Source organism: Carassius gibelio, chromosome B14 (genome assembly GCF_023724105.1).
Source record: "Carassius gibelio isolate Cgi1373 ecotype wild population from Czech Republic chromosome B14, carGib1.2-hapl.c, whole genome shotgun sequence".
Lineage (NCBI taxonomy): Eukaryota > Metazoa > Chordata > Actinopteri > Cypriniformes > Cyprinidae > Carassius > Carassius gibelio.
In genome coordinates this window covers 10511388-10531672 of record NC_068409.1, presented here as the reverse complement: position 1 = coordinate 10531672, position 20285 = coordinate 10511388, and the positions used below count along the sequence as shown (strand labels likewise).

The following is a 20285-nucleotide window of genomic DNA, read 5'->3' as shown; positions in this document are numbered from 1 at the left end:
CAAATTAGTATCTATTTAATGATATTAAATTATATGTTTGTCTATATTTTTAGACTTTTCTGTAAACTTAAAATATAAAAATATTCCTTTTTAAAATGCATATCTATGTCGTGGATGTGAATGCACATCAACTGACATGGAAGAGAAGAAATTATTGAATAAAATCATTATTTTTGCCTTCTTTGCACCAAAAGTATTGCCATAGCTTCATAAAACCACTGAGGTCACATGGACTATTTGAATGATGTCCTTCCTACCTTTCTGGGCCTTGAATGTGGTAGTTAACATTGATGTTTATGCAGGGTCAGAAAGTTAATTTCTTAGTTAACTTGTGTTTTCAAAGATGAATGAAGGTCTTAGGGGTTTGGAACGACATTAATTGAGAAAATGTTCATCTTTAGGTGAACTATCCCTTTAAAGCTGCAGTTGGTAACTTTTGACACTCTAGCGGTTAATAAACAGAACTGCTTGCGTCTTGCGGAAGAACATCTTCTCTCTGTTTATGTCTATGAAGAATCACAAAGGTACTGGGTTACTCTGCCGCGGTATCCCCGAAGCAATCTAAAATAGTCCCAATATAAACACTTATTATAGGTGCACCCTAGTGATTCAGGACAAGCTAAAAACATGGTTTAGAAAATGGAATCATGGGGTACTCGCTTTTTATATACATTTTTCTACATTTTGAACACAAACAAAGTTACGGACCGCAGCTCTGATTGGTTCTTTCTTATCGGGAGCGGATGACTTTCTGCAAATGGCAATAGGACCACTGGGAGGAGCCAGAGGAGCTTGATTTTTTCACAGATTATCTGTCTCATATTCTACTGTCAGGACATAATGACAGGTTTAACAAATATGTAAAAAATATATTTTTTTTTACAAAAGTTACCTACTGCAGCTTTAAGCCTACCTTTTCTGTGGAGATGACAGAATCTGCTTGACTCTTCATTGATCCTGTAGCAGGGCCCATGTTGAGCTCATTCTTAGACAGCGTGACTCAGCATGTCATCCTTCATGCCTCACCAGCATCACTGGAACAGAAGAAACATGACTCAATTATTTAACTGTGAGTAAAACTGCCCTCAGTAATGGATTAAATAACGCTGTTACTACTTTTTCCTACCATCATACTCTAACATAAGCATATAAAAATGGGTTTTGGATCTGTTTCAGTAGTCAACAGTGACTAAATCGGTTGAATCCGGGGGCCCAGACGCTCTGAGTAACACATTTAAAAAGGCAGATGGAGATTTGATGTCTTACGCTCTTAATCTCTTTACAACTGCAATCCTCTCATTTTTTCCTAGCGAGCCAACTGTGTTTTAAATTACGGGAGGCTCTTCCGCTTTAAAGGATGTTCCACTTTAAGAGACTGCAATCATTTCAGTCATTATGCTGCACTACAAATAATCTTCAAGCCTATATGAAAGTAAATTAGCTGTACATTTTCCTTCATGTTTTATTTAGGAAAACCTCGTTAATTTAAGTTAAAAATGGCTGCCCAGCTCTTAAGTTTAAACAAAACTAAGAAGGATGCACTGCCATACAGGCCTACTATGTCCACTTGATCAAGTTGTGTTTGCTTAATATTTACAAGGAATTCGCTAGCCTCATAAAGCAGATCTGGAAATAATATCATAAACCGTACTGGCATGTAATTTCATCTCTTGTGTTTCTGTAATGACTGTCTTTTGGTATTTCCGTTTGGTGGTGTGTGTGTGTGTGTGTGTGTGTGTGTGTGTGTGTGTGTAGGCTACACCTGGTGGGTTACGAGGATAATAATATATCAGTAAATGTTGTCCTTGTGGGGACATTTTTTAGGTCCGTGTGAGGAAACAAGCTTATAAATCAAACAGAATGAAGTTTTTTTAGAATCTAAAAGTGCAGACAGTTTGCTGTGAGGGGCAGGTTTAGGTGAAGGGCGATAGAAAATACAGTTTGTACAGTTTAAAACCATTACGCTGATGGAATTTCCCTTTAAAACATGGAAACACAATATGTGTGTGTGTAGATATTACATTAGAAAACTTAATTATACTTAAATTAGTGATAAGGTGACAAACTGTTAAAAAAGTGAAACGTGCAACTCACGCTTTCATGGTGACACAGAGGGCTGTAAAAGTGATTTTCAGTGTAGAGTCAGAGTAATGCGGTTTTCTCTTCATGTGGAAAGCCACTCAGCATCATATATAGGCTTCATCATAATACTGACTCTATGTGCTCGGAATTACATCATTACATCATTACTCTGTCAGCACAACCCATAACACAGGAGTTTCCGTGTGTGTGACTGATGGAAGAGTTTCGTCATTCTGGAATAGGCTTATAATAACTGCAATACAATCGAATTTAAATTGAAACCCCAAAGGTTTATTTTATTTTATTTATTTATTTTTATTTTTTGGAAGACACGGTCGAGTGTTTTTGTAAGGTTCATATAGTTGCTTACCGGCCCGAAGCAAAAGTTGTATTATTTATGAAACATTCAGTTCCGACGTCGTGTAAAATCCCAAACACTGGGGCGACAAATCGTCCGAAGGTAAAGACGGGCGTCAACGAATTGTATTAGTACTGAAAGATGTTATGATGAAAAAGAGAATTGTCTGTTACAACCTGTGCTATGTGCTTACTTCATTAAATTAATTTTTTTTAAAATATCAAGCTACGGTCACTCTGCTTGTTCAGCTCCCATATCTGGATATGTTATTTGATTTTAATCAGGGGCTAAACCATTGATTGTATAACCGTGACCGAAGCTCACTTGAATTTACAGACAGTGCGCGCCCTCTGGAGGTTCAGTTGTGTTATTACACCATCGCTCCTCCGGCCCTCACAGCCAATCAAGACAAACCTGTCTGCAACTGTGTAACTTCATTTCATTTTAATCTTATTTCAGCTCAAACTGATTTCAAGCTTATTTTTGATCCTGGAGCACAAAACCTGTCATAAGAAGCACGGGTATATTTTTAGTAATAGCCAACGATAGATTGCATGGGCCAAATTAATGATTTTTCTTTTATGCAAAAAATAATTAGGATATTAAGTAAAGATCATGTTCCATGAAGATATTTTGTAAATTTCCTACTGTAAATGCATTAATATATTACATATATTTGTGATTAATAATATGCATTGCTAAGAACTTCATTTGGACAACTTTAAATGCTTAAAACTACGACTTTTTTTGCACCCTCAAATTTTCAAATAGTCATATCTCAGCCAAATATTGTCCTGTCCTAACAAACAACACATTAATGGAAGGCATATTTATTAATCTCAGTATGTCATTGAAAGTTATGTCAATACTCACCTTTGTTTTTAGGTCATAGTGCCCTGCAAAAATAGATCAGATGGCAGCCAGGACATCACAATCTGAACAGTCAGTCATTGCTATATATCTGTAGTGCTGATCCCTAAGATCATTTTAATCATAAAGTATATAACATTACAGATTTCCACCACAGACATTTTCCTGTTTTAACTGCTGATTGCATTAATCATTTTAATTTCCCCTTTTTTAGCTGGTCCGGAGTCTGAGGTAGGCCTCGTGAAGCACATATTTAGGTGACGTGTACAGTTATGTAACTAGATTATAGGATAAAAAAGTGGAAAAAACTGTTCAAGAATAGAACTATATGAATAATACACAAGTCCTTCTGCAAGTACTGGAAGTACATGTAAGGTTTTAGTAGACAGTAGACTTTTTTTGTACGTTTTGTTTCCACCGAGGGGCCTGGTTTCTAACAAAATTTCATTCAACATGTTAACAGTCATCAGTCATCACCAAACTGAGAGCAAATATGGACAAAAAGAAAATCTGGAGTGACAGCTGGTGTGTAATATGTTTATTGTTGGCTGAATAGAAAACAAACAAAAAAAATGACATTTATTACAGGAGAAAAAAAAATACTTTTCACATAAACACAGAATTACACATTTCTAGCAGCTCAGCTTCAATAATTCGTTAAAACTGCTAATATTTCATGACGATGAGGAGGATGAGGATGAAGATTGAGGTTCAGAAAACAAGTTCTACAGTTGTGTGAAGTGAGAACAGTTGAATAAGATAAAAAGAGAAGAGACGCTTTCACGACTGACTTTACTGACCTGTTATGGTAGTCTAGATTGAGATATGACTATAATTATGGGATATATGAGATATAATTGAAGCCCTATCGCCTGTTATCAGGCTTACCAGCATGTGTCACTATAGTATATGTAAGCACCAGGTGGGACGGACACTCTCCAGACACAAGAGGTCAAAGTGCTTGACCCTTCCACCGACCCCTAGAGGTCAACTCTGTGTGTATGCATACATACTATATATGAAAAGTGTACTTAAATGTAAGTACAGTTTTTGTTGTGTTGACAACTGTAAACAATATAATTGAGAAGCCTGGTGGAGATGTAGTTTAGAGTGTTTTATGTGCAGGCACAAGGTACATCAGAAAGGGCAGAGAGCGGTCTGAAGTATTGATCCGAAAGCTAGAGAGACCTTTACTGTGTTTACGCACCAGTTCAACATTTACAGAAAAATAATGTTTAATGCGTCCCCTAGATTAAATTCCTTCGGCAATATGCAGGAACACAAACAGATAAATCAATCTGTTATCTGACCTTTAAATTGAACTGTGTTTTGAAATAAAAATGCAGCAAGCGGACGGGACAAAAAGGCAGTGACCTGAGGTAAGAAAGTGTTCATTCGTTATTTTAGTAGGAAAACAACCATTGTGAAATAGCTGAGAGTGAGATCAGTGAGAGAATCAGGATAGGAAAAATATTTCTGAAGTAAAAAAGTGTTGAGCAGTAATTGATTGAATCATGTGTGTTGGTTGGGCAAGGTTAAAAAATATAAATGGTATCACTCAAGCCAAAAGTGTAAAATGCCAAGTCATCTTACATATTCAAAAAGAAAAGAGGGTGAATTTTGCACTGACTCTTAATAATTAAAAGCAAAACCAGAATAAAAGACTAGAGAGAGACAGACAGACAAACCACAGTCCCTACTTACGAATTTGGCAGAAACTGGACAAAACGATTAAAGGAAGACACAAGCAGCGCGAGTCAGACAGCAGGAGTCTGAATCTATGACAACAACATCTGTAACAAGTGTGAATTTTACTCAATTAATTTTGCATTATGACATTTTCATAAATTAAGCATTTACCTGCACTATTATTATCACTGTAATGCCAAAAAATCTCCTTAATGTAATGTGAAAAGTCATATTAGATGTACATATTAGCTGTAGTTTTTTTAATTTTAATTTTCTTTACCATATCAAAATGCGTATTATATATATATATATATATATATGTGTGTGTGTGTGTGTGTGTGTGTGTGTGTGTGTGTGTGTGTTTTCTCTTGAGATTGAGACCCAATTAACCTATTGAGACTCCAATGCCTTTATCAATAAAATGTGTTTTTATAACAGTTTTATGAATCCAGCGTGCAATAATATGCAGACGGGTGATGAAACATTTTCAACTTCTGCACTCCCTGAGTTTCTAAAGTCTGCATGTGTCTGTCTCTCTCATTCTTTTTTCCTCACGCATATAAAACACATCACTCTCTGCCGTCAGAAACGGCAATGACCAAAACTCTAAGGAAGGATGATCATTAGGATGAGGATTCATTTGCAGGGCCTGCTGTATGTGATAAGCACCAATAATCAAATGCAGATCAGGTAGAGAGACATAAACGACAGGAACCGTGGCTTCGAGGCGCAAAGATTCACACAGCTGTGGTCTGCACAAACCACTGTAGGAGGCAAATCAATACGACTAAGTGCACAAGGGTCTTATATTTATCAGTTTGAAACCATAAAACAGGCGTCTGAGGTATGCCGGACATGAGACTCGAACCCACAACCTTTGGGTTACAAGCCCAACTCTCTATCCATTAGACCACGACTGCCCCCAAGCATCTTTAATCGCTACATAACATCATCACTCAGTCCCTAAACCCGAAGAGGTGTCTTGTGGTCTAGTTGCTTTAGTGTAAAAGCGCCGTCTCCTGGTTAACCCTGCAGGACGGGGTCGGTTGAGGCAGTTTGGTTAAGATCGTGACCATCTTTTGTTTTTAAACAGGCCATCTGATGAGTTCTGAGGAAAATGTACCAGAAACAACGTTAATTGGCGCATTCGGACATGTCTCCCTAACAGCACGACAGAAACTGGTGGCCAAAGGGCTTCTGGGAAATAGTTGACAAATAGACAGATGAAAGTGCAGAGAGAATGAGTACAGCTCTGTTCCAAATACTAGTGCACTGCCTTGATGTCTACAGCATGAATTAGCATCCTAAGCTCACTAACACTTTACACAGGCAAATATTTGCAGTAATTGAATTCAATAGTTAGATGTCAGCATGTTGCTAAGTCACTCTGATAAGCATGCACACATAAATGTAGGTTATAAGAGTAAATGTATCATCAATATTTTACTTGAATGAGTTGTTTCAGCTCACTAGTTTTTGGAAGAGACTCAGGAAAAGCTGCTCTCGCTAAACATGTGAGACATGTTGATATAATCGTCCGATACAAAAACACAAAATTATCAAAAAGAATAAGCACAACTTCAAAGGTCACACAGTAATTGATTCATTGATACTCATAAACATGGCCCACTTTGTGTAATACTTTGTTGGTTTGCTTTCAGCAAAAACTCTGAATTTTTTTTTTGTGTCGTCATTCAGTTCAGATCAGATCGCGCTTTGATTGTCTTCGTAAGTCCATTCAACTCAATTTCAAATGCCAGGTTTGTTTATCATATAGCAAACGCGACACAACACATATAATCAAAATATAATTTCTTTAAAAAAATACAATAATCGGAGTCAAATGTGGAAAAAAAAGACATATATAGATTTTAACAATTCGATGATGTAGTGATTTTGTCCTCGAGTGAATCTCAGGAAAATTGTTTAGAAATATCTAGGTCATATTTTACCCCAAAAATAAGAAATTATATTTTGCATAAATGGTGGACTGAATTAAAAGATGTAGGATTTACTTTAAAACTATTTTCACTCAGAAACTGCAAGTGAATTTCATAAATAATTATTTGCAAAAAGTACCAAAATGAAATGTTTTTACATTATGGTATTTACACTAATTAATATGACTGGATATGATTACTTTACTGTATTTTCGCATTATATAAATTTGATGGAAATGTTCATATTCATATTTTTCATTATATTTTTCACGAGATTCACCCCCTTTATGAATATTGATCCTTTGTTTTCATCTGTCTCAATGGTCATGGCACGGTTTGTGAACTCCTTAATGCATAGCTGAAGATTACTGAACTAAATTTAGCGGATCTTATTAAGGACAAAGGATTAGCTTTTTAAAAAAAATTCATAAAAATGATTCCTCGTTTAGTTTTCATTTCTACATAATTCGTAATCGATGCACGGCTGCGGTACATTATGATAAGAAAATCATGGCCGAGGTTATCAAAGTCAGCAGCAGAAAGTGCAAGAAGAAGGATTTGTCTCTTAAAAGTTTCCGAAATCTCCGGAGGACTTTTTTTTTTTTAATCGTATTATTAAAACACCTAAGATTACAGATCTGATTTGCATAATCTAGACAATAAACTATTAAGCTCAATGAAAACAGCACTTTTCTCTGTGCTGGAAATGCTACTCTCTCACATCAAATTAATGTTTCCTTTATAAAGGTGCTAAAACGTTTGCTGTCCTAATTTAACTGACGGCTCCTGCGCTACCTGAGCCGTCCGATCAGATTCTTGTGAGAAACGGAAATTCTCCCAAATCCGCATGCAGAAGTTGTTCAATCACTCGTGAGCCGGTGGAAATGGCAGCGCAGGCCACAGGAGGAGGGTTTGGGATCTTGATGGATGATCACGTCTCCTCTCCAGAACAGCAAACAAGCAGGGGGGAAAGCCTTGAGACCTCGAGTTTGATTAGAGCCAAGCAAAGAGGAAATACATCACACACCATCCTGACACACACTCACAAGCAGCGCTGGTGAGATAAATCCCTGCAGAAAGACAGAGGAACAACAGACGTCACGTACTTTGCCTGTTTTCCATGTCGCACATCAAATATTAAGCTTGAGTAACCCTTCATCTATACTAGATGACAGAAATGTAATCCTACGGTAGATGTCCACAGTCAGGGTCCCAAATTAACTGTTTTAGTGAGAGAAAAGAGAAAATCTCAAGCCACAAAAATTTCAAAGCATGCATGAAACTGTTTTTTGCATTTTTTTTTTTGTCTGTGATCAACATTTACTGAACTTTGTTGACTGATGATTCCAACAATTAAAAAAAGAGTTAAAAGTTCACTATTAAAAAGAGTAGCTGAACATGATCTCACAAATAAAATCTATTGATTACAATGATTACTGCCTTGAGTTATTATTTTGGAATGAGTGTAAAATGCATAAAAACACCAAGCTATATATTTATACTTAGGTTTAAGAAAATAAAATCTATATATGTCGAAAAGCAAAAATCGCAAACCATAACAATTTCTAAGGATGAAATTTATTTTTTTTATATATACACTGGAGCTCATTTGAGACTGCATTAAAAATATGGGATTTCAAACCTAGAAATAAGTTTAAAAATTATACTTAAATAAATGTAAAACTAACGAACCAAAAATACTATGAAGATGCAACATAAAGTACCTTTGTGAGGCTGTGGGCTTCATATGTGTGTCTCCATGTCTGTGTATCCGGGCAGCATGTCTCCATTAGAGCAGTTCTTCAACATCTTGTCCATGCTGGGATCGTTGGCCTCCTTTAGTCGTCGCTGTATGCGCTGGTGCACCAGAGGTACAAAAAACATCACAATACCCCCCACTATTGGAGGAACACCAGCCAGATAAAACGCCACATGATAGTTTCCAAAATAGTCGTGAAGAAGTCCTGAGAAAGAAGACAAGACATAGAGACATAGAGACAAGACATTAACAATGCAGTTCATTTCTGTAGCATGATGCATTTCCAAGTGAAAAAAAAATAAAATATATATATATATATATACACACACACACAAACACACACACATTGCTTTATGTGCATTGATTTCTTAATCTTGTTACATAATTTATTTCATGTATCTCTTGCACATCAGAGTCAGGCACTTTGTGAATTGTGTGTGCATGTGTGTGAAAAAAAAAAAGATTTACTACTGAATAACATACACTCATTGTTCACCATAAGAGCAGGATGAAAGAAAATGGAGTCTTTTGATTTCATGTTGACTTTAAATAAAAAGACTAAAGAATGGAACTGATCCAATTCAACGGAGACTCCCCACTTGGATAAGATATGAGATCACTTGAAACTTAAATAAACATTTAGAAGTCAGGTCGCGGATCCAAGTTTGTGAAATAACAGTATGTGACAGCCAATCTAAACCTAGTTGTAATGCCCCTGTTGTGAAGGCAACGCTTTGAAAATAGAGCCTACAAATGATGCATCACGTTCTCGAATGAAGACTCTGTGTTCATGAAAGCGATCCAGAGTTCAGACAGGTAATGTATTCTGTAAATGAACCTCGAGACATGAAAGTACAAGGTTCATTTATTGGAGTACAAATGGAGCAGGTGGGTCTAATTCTTCAAAACGAGTCTGCAGAGCTGGAAACATATGGAGACCGTCGCTGAACAAGAACATTTAAGTCAACAGTCCAAACTAAATGTGCTCACAGGGAGACCTTGGAATTTACCCTCCGAAATAAATCTCATTCCTGTCCACCGTACCAGAAACTGGAAAAGCACTTTTAGTCTGTTGTACTGTATGTGTGTGAGTCTTATCTGGGGAACGCGGCCAAAATCAGCATGCTGGCTGATTAAATTATGTTTTCAACAGATTTATCTGCAAGGTATGTGTATGTGTGTGCACATTTTTCAGTAAAAACAAAACAAAAAAAAATATTAATAGAAAATGTTTTTAAATACATTGCTTTACAAGTTGCTCACTTTTGCTGTGTTGTTGTGTGTGCATTTTTGTTTAGTTTTTTTTTTTTTTTTTTTTTTATCAAAATATATACAGTGTAATGCGAAAGTTTGGGAAAACTTTGCAGAATCTGTGAAAATGTGAATAATTTAAACAAAATAACAGAGATCATACTAAATGCATATTTTTTATTTAGTACTGTCCTGAGTAAGATACATAAAAGATGTTTACATTTAGTACACAACACAATATGCAACTATACTATAGTCCACAATATTGGACTATATGCAAACATATTTTATGTACAATATCTTACTCAGGACAGTTATAAATAAAAAATAACATGCATTTAGTATGATCTCTCTTATGTTTTGAAAATAATTAACATTTTCACAGATTCTGGGAAGGGGTTCCTAAACTTCTGCATGCCACTGTGTGTGTGTGTGTGTGTGTGTGTGTATGTGTGTGTGTGTGTGTGTGTGTGTGTGTGTGTGTATATGTATATATATATATATATATATATATATATATATAATATATATATATATATATATATATATATATATATATATATATATATATATATATATATATATATACATTTTTAAATAAGATACATATAAGATGAATTTTATATACTATGTTTTTTTATAAAATATATTTTTTAAATTGCATTTAAAGGAAAAGTTCAAAGTTCCAAAACAAAAAAAATGTGTCATTCCAAGCAAGCAAATGTTAACAGTTTTATTGCAAAGATGAAGCTTCTCACCTGCGATCGGGGGTCCCGCTGTCATTGGTATAGCCATGAGGCCGAGGAGGTAGCCAATAGCTTGAGACGCCTGCATGGGCCCTACTAAATCGAACGCGATGGGGGCCATGATAGTGATGAAACAGCCATCACAAAGACCCATCAGTATGAAAACCACCACCAGACCTTCGAACTTGGCGCAGTTAGGTATCATCATTGACATCAGACCCAGTAATATGAACGATGCCACCTACACATACAGACACACAGAGATTGTCTAAGCACATGGACTAATGCTAGCTACCTGTACATCCAAAGATTGACATTTAAGACTTAAAACCATGAAGGCAATCCATTTCCTATAGCTCAGAGATTAAAAACAGAATGGTATTGGTTAGAGAATCAGAATTTTACCACATAAACCACACAAAAAATACCATAGAAAATGATTTTTTTTTTTTGATTGATTGTGAAATATTCAGTTCACATAGGAAAATTAAACTATGTTCAACAAGCTCTTGAAAGCACAACTGCAAAGTTTATATTTATGTCATATTTTAAACAAGTCAGGCAAAAAATAAATATATATTGTTAACGTTGGATGTTGTGGAAGTTTTTTCATTTTTTTCATAAAAAAACTCACTCTCACGAAATATTAAAATGCCATTGAAAATCAATTGCTAGAAGCAAATATTGTCTTTAATAGAAAAGGTATTATGCTGAAGTTTCCTGGCAACCAAATTGCAAAGGATAATGAAACAGCATTGTAATGAATGGAACAGCATGCCGTGTTTCAGAAAACAGTTATTATATATTGACATCAATCAAATTTGTTTTTTTTACGTCAATCTAGAAGTAAAGAAAAAACTAATTCAAAGTTTTATCCACTTTTAGAACATACAGAACATTAGAAACAGTGAAGCCATTGATTGGGCTACTGTTATGTAACATCGTAGTGACCCTCATCAGTGTCCTGACATTTTTTCATGCCAGTTTATAGTTACACAGCATGAAACCTCTCCAGCTATGGAATTATGATTCAGTGACACACAGTAAGTTGCTCATGTTGGGTATCCATACCTGCATGTAGATTTTCTTTACTCCAGGTATGAGATCTCCGATCTTCCCAAACAGCAGTCGACCGACTCCAGACGACGCTCCGATACACACGAGCAGCACCCATTCCCTCTGAGTGTCTCCAAACTGCTCCTTCACAAAGTTCATCTGGCATAGAAACAGGTCAGATGATTAACACACACATTCAGAACTACCAATCTATCAGTCAATTCACTCACCCATCCACAATACTGATCAAAGTTTGGGGATCACTATGACAAAAATACCCCAGAAATTATCCATCAATCTATCAATCCATCCATTCATCCACCCATTCATCCAGCCAGCCATCCATCCATTAATTCATAGACCAACTCAAATCGATCCATCCATCCATTCATGTATTCATCCATCCACCCATCCATTTCATCCAGCCATCCATTAATTAATTTATCCATCCATCTATCCATCCATACAAAAACCCACCCACCCACCGATCCATTCATGCGTTTATTCATCCATCCACCCACCCACCCACTGATCCATTCATTAGTTTATTCATCCATCCACCCACCCACCCACTGATCCATTCATTAGTTTATTCATCCATCCACCCACCCACCCACTGATCCATTCATTAGTTTATTCATCCATCCACCCACCCACCCACTGATCCATTCATTCGTTTATTCATCCATCCACCCACCCACCCAACCACTGATCCATTCATTCGTTTATTCATCCATCCACCCACCCATCCACCCACCCATCCATCCATCCATCCATCCACCCATCCATTCATTCATTTATTTTTCCATTCACCCATCCATTCATCCAGCCATTCAATTATTCATTCATTCATCCAACCCCACCATTCAGCCAATCATCCACAACAAAGGTTTGGGGTCAGTATGATAAAAATACCCCAAAATTATAAATACATGAATTTCTGTTTTTAATTAAACATTTTGATGTGTTTAATTCTGCTTTTAATTAAATATTACCGGTAAGAGGTTTGATAATTTGTTAATAAATGTATTATATTGAGATATTTGACCAAAAAAAAAGTATTCGAATAGATTTAATATGGAAAGGTTAAAAAGAACACTATAAAACTTGTTTAACAAATAAGACTGAGGTGATGACTATTGAAAATTCACATTTACTATCTCAGCAATAATTTACATTTGAAAATATATTCAAATAGATTTCCCAGCAGGCTCAGGAAGTAAATATAACGTCAGGCTGTCATGACACAGGACAGACTTTGCATTTTGGTTGATAATGAAAACCGTGTTGACGTCTGTATTTGACGCCAATTTTATTTTGCCTAATTGTTGGATTTTGGTTACACTACTTAAAAACAACAAATGTCAATGTCAGCGGACGTCAGTATTGGACATCAAATTAACATTAAGACGTTGAAGACTGAATTTTGGTTACCCAATGACGCCGCAACTGAAATTACACCAAATATCAACATCTTATGACATTGCCTGCCTGCTAGATTAACACCTATTTTAAATGGAAATAATATTTCACAATATTACTGTTTTTACTGTATTTGTGATCAAATAACTGCAGCCTTGCTGAGCAAAAGAGACTTCTTTAAAAAAATAAAAAAATAAAAAAATAAAAATTCATATATATCAAAATTAATCTTGACAAATTGTCCTTTTTTAGCTCTACTCAGTATTCCCTTGTATAAATCCCAAAAAAAGCCTCTTGTTGACATTGAGGTGCTAGTTAAGTGTGATTCCTGTGGCTAAATTCATCACTGGACTAAACGGTTGGCTTTGTACAGCCATAGTCAGCCTCTGGTCTTCGTCAAAGACCTTTTTCTTCAGCCTTATCAATGAAAGCATTAATGGCGCTTTGTGGTGGGAACAGAGGAAAAGCAGCTATAAGTTGAATATTTCCGCTCATAGACGCCCTTGTTTCTAACAAGGGAAGAGGGAGACACGGGGTTAAAAATAAAAATACAAAAAAATCCTTTAGAAGCATTTCCTGACTATAGATTTCACAGGCCTGTGGACAGGCTGTCTTTTGAAAGCCGCTTGAATGAGAAAACCTTAGGGGCACATCAAAAGCCTTGAGATTTCACATTTAGGTTTAATGTGAAGGAAGGGCTTTCCTATTTCACCACGAGAAACGAGGGCCAAACGCATACATATCCACAACAAAAGCCGGGACTAAGTGTTTACTTCTGGTGCGAAGCCTGAAAAAACACAACTGAAGGTGGAAGAGTCAGACTGAGGCGAGGGGGGAAAGGTCTCTCTCATCAAATTTATACCACCGCCCACGAAGTACACACACACACACACACATATCCCAAACACACACATGTTGCCTAACTCACACCAAACCAAATAAACACTTACTTCAAACACATACCAATGATTTGACATATATCAACAAAACACAATTATAACAAATGAGCACAAAAACACACTTTTCCTAAACGCACACGTAAAGTATAATGAAAATATATTGGTTTAGGATTTACTATGAAACAATTTTCACTCTGAAATCGCTTTAACATTTTACAAATTAATACAAAGAAATGGCATAGATCACATTGAATTAAATGTGACATTTTTAAGACTGTAATAGTATTTTAGCAAAAACACACTCTAATAATATTTATAACTAAAAATAATTTTCAAAAATATAAACCATTCAATATTTTGGGGTCAGTTTTTATTAATTAATTTATTTTTATAAGAAATTAATACTTTTCTTCAGCGAAGACACATTTAGTTGTTTAGAAATTAGATAAAATACATTTATATTGTTTAAAAGGGATTGGACAGAATGTTTACTTTATTAAAGTCTCTTATGCTCACCAAGGATGCATTTATTTAATGAAAATACAGTAAAAATAGTAATACTGTGAAATATTAAAACAACTTATAATAACTGTTTTCTATTTTAATTCAAAGAAATACAGTTAATCCCTGTGATGCATCTTTACTCCAGTCTTCAGTGTCACATGATCCTTCAGAAATCATTCTAATATCCTGATTTGCTGCTCAAGAAACATTTGTGTTCATTATCAGTGTTTTTGCTGCTTCATATTTATTTATATATTTTCTCAGGATTATTTGATGAATAGAAAATGAATAGAAAAAAGAACAGAATTAATTTGAAATAGAAACCTTTTGTAATGTTAACTGTTTTGATCAATTAAACGCATCCTTGTTGAAAAAGAGTAAAAAGGTTTCTTTAAAATAAAACTGACTCCAAACTTTCGAACGCTGCTAATTTGAGCACATCTCCATTAACCGCACTTAAGCAATTATACACGCGCTGAACAATTAAAGGTTTTGAATAACTGTGTTTTACAGGGAAAGGAAAGCACACGTGCATCCTCTTATATCATCACATTTTACGGCCTGTTTATCATTGTGACCCAAACTCCATTTATGCAGTTCAGTGGCTAGAAACTAATACTCAGCTTAATTCCTTTCTCTCTGAGAACAAGAGAGAAGCACCATTACAGCTGAGTAATTCAGGTATCCAAGTAAAAGTATGTCCATCACTATGACAACTGAGAAAGAGAGAGAAGGAAAGGTGAAACAAGGACAGAAATCCCAAGAGTCTGACCTGAAATGACACACGCAGAGTTAATAATTCATCATCAACATGTGTCGACTCATCACATAGGCTTTCTGTCATGCAGAGTGCCGTAAATATTTCAGTTTTCCCGAACCCTAAAACATTTATGATTTGGATGGGTGCATCGCTCCTATAGCCTCCTCTGTTTTCTTATTGTTGAATGCATACGATTTGACTGACTGTAAATCGTAGGCGTTTTGTTCACTTTGTCTTCATAAAATGGTTATTGGCTTGTTAACAACAGCCTCCGTGAAACAGCAAATGTCAAACCCCTGTATAACATTCAGGTCAGAAATCACAATGGATTTTTTTTTTTTTTTTTGCATTACTGTGCTGAAAACACTTTTTTATTATTTATTGACTGCACTGAAAAGGATTTGGTATTTTAAAATAAATAACTAGAAAAGCAAATTGCTTCCAAGAAGAAACAGAGCTACTGCAAGTTTCATGTTTCATAAATTATGTGCTAAAACTGAAGACTTAGCTGACACAAAAATCAAAACTGACATTGGTAAGTCATTGTATAAACCAATATGGCACAAACACAAAATAAGATGTGAGGTAAAATGTTTTTACTAAACAACAGGGTTACTCAGGTATTATTTATATACTACGATAGTATTTATTAATATTTCAAATTAGCTGTTTTATATTTGTATATATTTTCAGCTTTCATTTTAGTTATCTTGTTATGCGTGCTTGTCATTTTTTTATACTTTTATTTAGCTTTAATTCATTTTCCAGTTTTAGTAATTACATACATGGTGTTCTGAGAAAAGAATCAGAAAGAGACAATACAAATAAGAGGAGAATAAAAATACACACATATGTAGATATAAATAAACAAAAATATAAAATAAAATAAATTGTATGTACAGTTGTGCTATAGATGATAGAATAAGAATAGAAGAAAGTGAGATGCAGGGATGTACTAGGACGTAGGTGTTAACAAATAAATATAAGGTTATTGCACATATTTTTATTGTGCAATGTGGGGAACATTTAACTGTTCATGAGGTAGATTGTCTGGGGGAGGAAACTGTCCTTGTGCCTGACTGTCCTGGTATTTGCAGCTCTGAAGCGCCGGCCAGATGTCAAAAGTTCAAAAAGGGGATGGCTTGGATGTGAGAGATGCAGAGTGATTTTCTGAGCCCTTTTCCTCACTCTGGATGTATACAGTTCTTGGAGGGTGGACAGGGGAGTAATAATCCTCTTGGCAGTCCGAACCGTTCTCTGTAGTCTCTGGTATCTGATTTTGTAGCTGAACCAAACCAGATAGTTATTGAAGTACAGGACAGACTCAATGATGGCTGAGTAGAACTGTTTCAGCAGCTCCTTTGGCAGGTTGAGTTTCCTCAGCTGTCCAAGGAAGTACAACCTTTGTCGGGCCTTTTTAACAATGGTGTCGATGTGAGTGTCTCACATTAGGTCCTGAGAGATGGTGGTTTGCCGGAATCTGAATGACTCCCACTGTTTTTACAGTGTTGACCATGATAGTGAGTGGGGGAAGTGCAGAGGTGTTTCTCCTGAAGTCCATGATCATCTCCACTGTTTTAAGGCCGGGACACACCAAGCCGACTTCAAAAACTAGCGTCAACGAAAGCCGATGGTGTTGTCAACTCACGTCAGAAGGGTCGGACCAAGAAGCTGCGCTGGAACACACCAGACAGACTACAGCCGGTGGCAATCTAACACGTGTCTAACGGCAATCTAACAACATCTAATTTCCCCAGTCTCACTAGCTGCTGCCTATCTGTCAGAAAGCTGGTGATCCACTGACAGATAGAGCATGTGACCGATAGCTGGGTCAGTTTGATCTGGAAGAGTGTTGGGATGATGGTGTTGAAGGCCGAACTGAAGTCCACAAACAAGATCCTCACATAAGTCCCTGTTTTGTCCAGATGCTGCAGGATGAAGTGCAGTCCCATGTTGACTGCATCATCTACAGACCTGTTCGCTTGGTAAGCAAACTGCAGGGGGTCCAGTAAGGGTCCAGGGATGTCCTTCAGATAAGCCAGAACCAGTTTTTCAAATGACTTTATGACCACAGGCATTAGAGCCACAGGTCTGTAGTCCTGTTATCTTGAGTTTTTTGGGATGGGGATAAGGTTACATTTTTGGGCTTCTTCATGGGAAAATTTAAGAAATGTAGCATGTCTTGTAAAGCAAAAATCTTTGTAAGGTATTTTTTATATTAAACCGTTGCTTCCAGCCAAAATTCAAATCCATAAAACATTTCCTCCAGTGAAACAATCCATCTCCTGTTGTTTCTAATATGCATCCACATATTTGTTTGAGACTTTTTTGATTATGCTTGATCTATTCATATTTCTCTCTTGATTCAGCAAGTGACAGTTTGAAGTTAAAAACATTTTAATTATCCACGTTTTCCCTTAAGACATTAATTGACAGTTTGGAGCAGTGCAGATTACTTGTGTTCCTGCATGTAAAGTAAATCTGAGGAATCTATAGGCCTGGTGTCCATAAGATCCACCATTATGATTTTCTGGTGGAACTCTGCTTACAGCACAACAGGGCTTCGGGCCAAATGTATGGGAAGCGAGATATTAATTATGCTCCAAATCTGGCATTAAAAATAAAACTCCCTGGTGAGAGTGAGAACTGCTTTCCACCTGCCGTCCCACGTTTCTGAGGTTAAATATTCATCATTTGTTGCTGCTGAATCACTGAAGTCATTTGATTTCAATTTCCTACACAGTGAATGTTGGATTTGTGAGGGTAATTTATAATTACATTCAACCTGAGTAACATGCAGTAAAATTAAATTAGCCTTCAGAAATGATAAATATGCCTCAACATTTCTTTTCCATGTTAAATGAGTGCCCACCATTTAAGCAGGGATATATAAACATGCGTATTAATAACAAAAAACAGGTAAACAAGGTTTTTTATGTTGTTTGCTTTCAGTAAAATATGTAATCATTCTTTTACCTGAAAAGCTAAATTACGTAAGACATAAAATTATATATATATATTATGTATATATTAAGTATGTTATAGACTTTTGATTAGACTTTAGAGAAATTGAAATCTATAAGCTAACGGAGATGGCGACAAAGAGGCAAAACTTACGGACTTACAGCCTTAAAAATACTAAATAAATTTAAACTAAACTAAATTAAATTAAATTTAGTAAATGAAAAACTTAAATATAAACATTTCCTTGGCACAAAACTAAAACAAATAAGTTGAAGTTGAAGTACTAAAAATGAAATACCAAAATAAAATAAATACATTTTAGTACTAAATAAATTCAAAAATAAAAATGTAAAACTAACAAATTAAAGCTAAATAAAAAAGACGTACTAGAAAAATAACAAAAGCACAAAATAATTCATAATTCATGTTATTACCAAATAGTATTGCAATAGATAAATAATATAAAAATAACACACTAAATGGTCTCAAACCATTACTCACCAGATGCACATAGGGAACAAAGTATCCCAGCACTGCTGTGGCGACACCGAATGCCCAAACCCGATAGGTCAGCACACCAAACACTCGCACGTTAAAGTACTTCCTGATTTTGGCCAGGCCCTTCTGCCACCTGCTCGCCGACTCCAGGCCAGACGGGGGGCCTCCGTCCAGTCCCATGCCTGGCATCGGGCACATCCCACTGGGCATGAGCGGTTTGAAGGTGAGGGCCAGCAGTGACTGGACCAGCATGAAGATGCTGAGGATCTGGAAGGTTCTGGAGAGGCCCAGCGGTCCCACCACTTTCTTGAGCAGCACGGGGAGCCCCATAGAAAAGAGGCTGCTGCCTGCCGTCACCACACCATTGGCCAAACCCAGTCTCTGTCGGAAATAATGCCCCAGTATCACCAGAGATGGCTGGAATGCAAACGAGGATCCACAGCCGAACAATATCCCGTATGTGAAGTATCGAAGACCCAGAGTCCTGAGGAGAAAATAAAGGACGTCAGTGTGACCAAAGAACAATGCTGTTGAAACTCTGTAGGTCACCTTAAACCTTAATACCCCTTTTAAAGCAATTTATTTAGTTTAATGTGACTAAGCTATAAATATGTTTATGGTGCTTTGAATTAGAAGTACACTTAATTGTATTAAATGTGCAATTTTAGTATCATGCTATTATCTATTATAATATTATTATTATTATTTATACAGTGTGTGTGTGTGTGTATATATATATATATATATATATATATATATATATATATATATATATATATATATAGTTTAAGTTTGTTAATTTTGTTGCACTTTTTATATAAACAAATGTTTAGTTTTATTAAATTTAAGTGTACTGTTTTGTCATTTTTATTAGTCATTTATTTTTTAAATATGTCTATATTGTTTTTTAGGTTTTCGTTTTTAATTTATTAATTGTGTTTCTTTAAAATATATCTATATAGTTTTTATTAGGTTTTAGATGTAGTTTAAGATATTTTAGGTACATTTGAGTTTGTTTTACTTAAAAATAAGAAAAAAAAGTATTTTTTTACTAAAATAGAAACAAACTAAAAGTTTGCCAACTATATACATATACATACATATATATACACATATATACATACACAAATATACATACACATATATATATTTTTTTTTTTTCAGTCCATATTTATCTCATTTTAAGCAACATAAATGTTTTGTATGGTTTTAGCTTTAGTTTTTAGTTAACAATAATAAGCCTGTAATGTACTTGAAACTTCAAAGTATATTATTAATCTGTATCTGTATATCTGTATGTGCACATAAAAACATTAGTACAAAAATGGCCATTTACATGTATTTAAAATGAGTCCAGCTTAAGTTAGTCAAAGAAAGCACAATAAAACTCATTATATTTCATGTGTTATATTGCACTATATTTCATTTAAATCTAAAATACATTTTTACTTAATTGCTATTACATGCATTTAAGTGTCTGAGAAAAA

General features: G+C 35.5%; 1 protein-coding gene across 2 annotated transcripts in view; it reads right to left on the bottom strand.

Annotated features, from left to right (window-relative positions):
• Positions 1 to 3833: 3833 nt before the first annotated feature.
• slc16a2 (solute carrier family 16 member 2) overlaps positions 3834 to 20285 on the bottom strand; it is a 37342-nt gene continuing 20890 nt past the window's right edge. The window contains exons 3-7 of one of the 2 annotated variants that reach the window (XM_052574616.1): positions 18802 to 19282; positions 11767 to 11910; positions 10708 to 10936; positions 8664 to 8903; positions 3834 to 8009 (exon numbers count right to left, since the gene is read on the bottom strand). In XM_052574616.1, coding sequence (XP_052430576.1) covers positions 8683 to 8903; positions 10708 to 10936; positions 11767 to 11910; positions 18802 to 19282 — 1075 coding nt within the window. In that variant the 3' untranslated portion in view covers positions 3834 to 8009; positions 8664 to 8682. The other variant, XM_052574618.1, reaches the window with a different exon arrangement.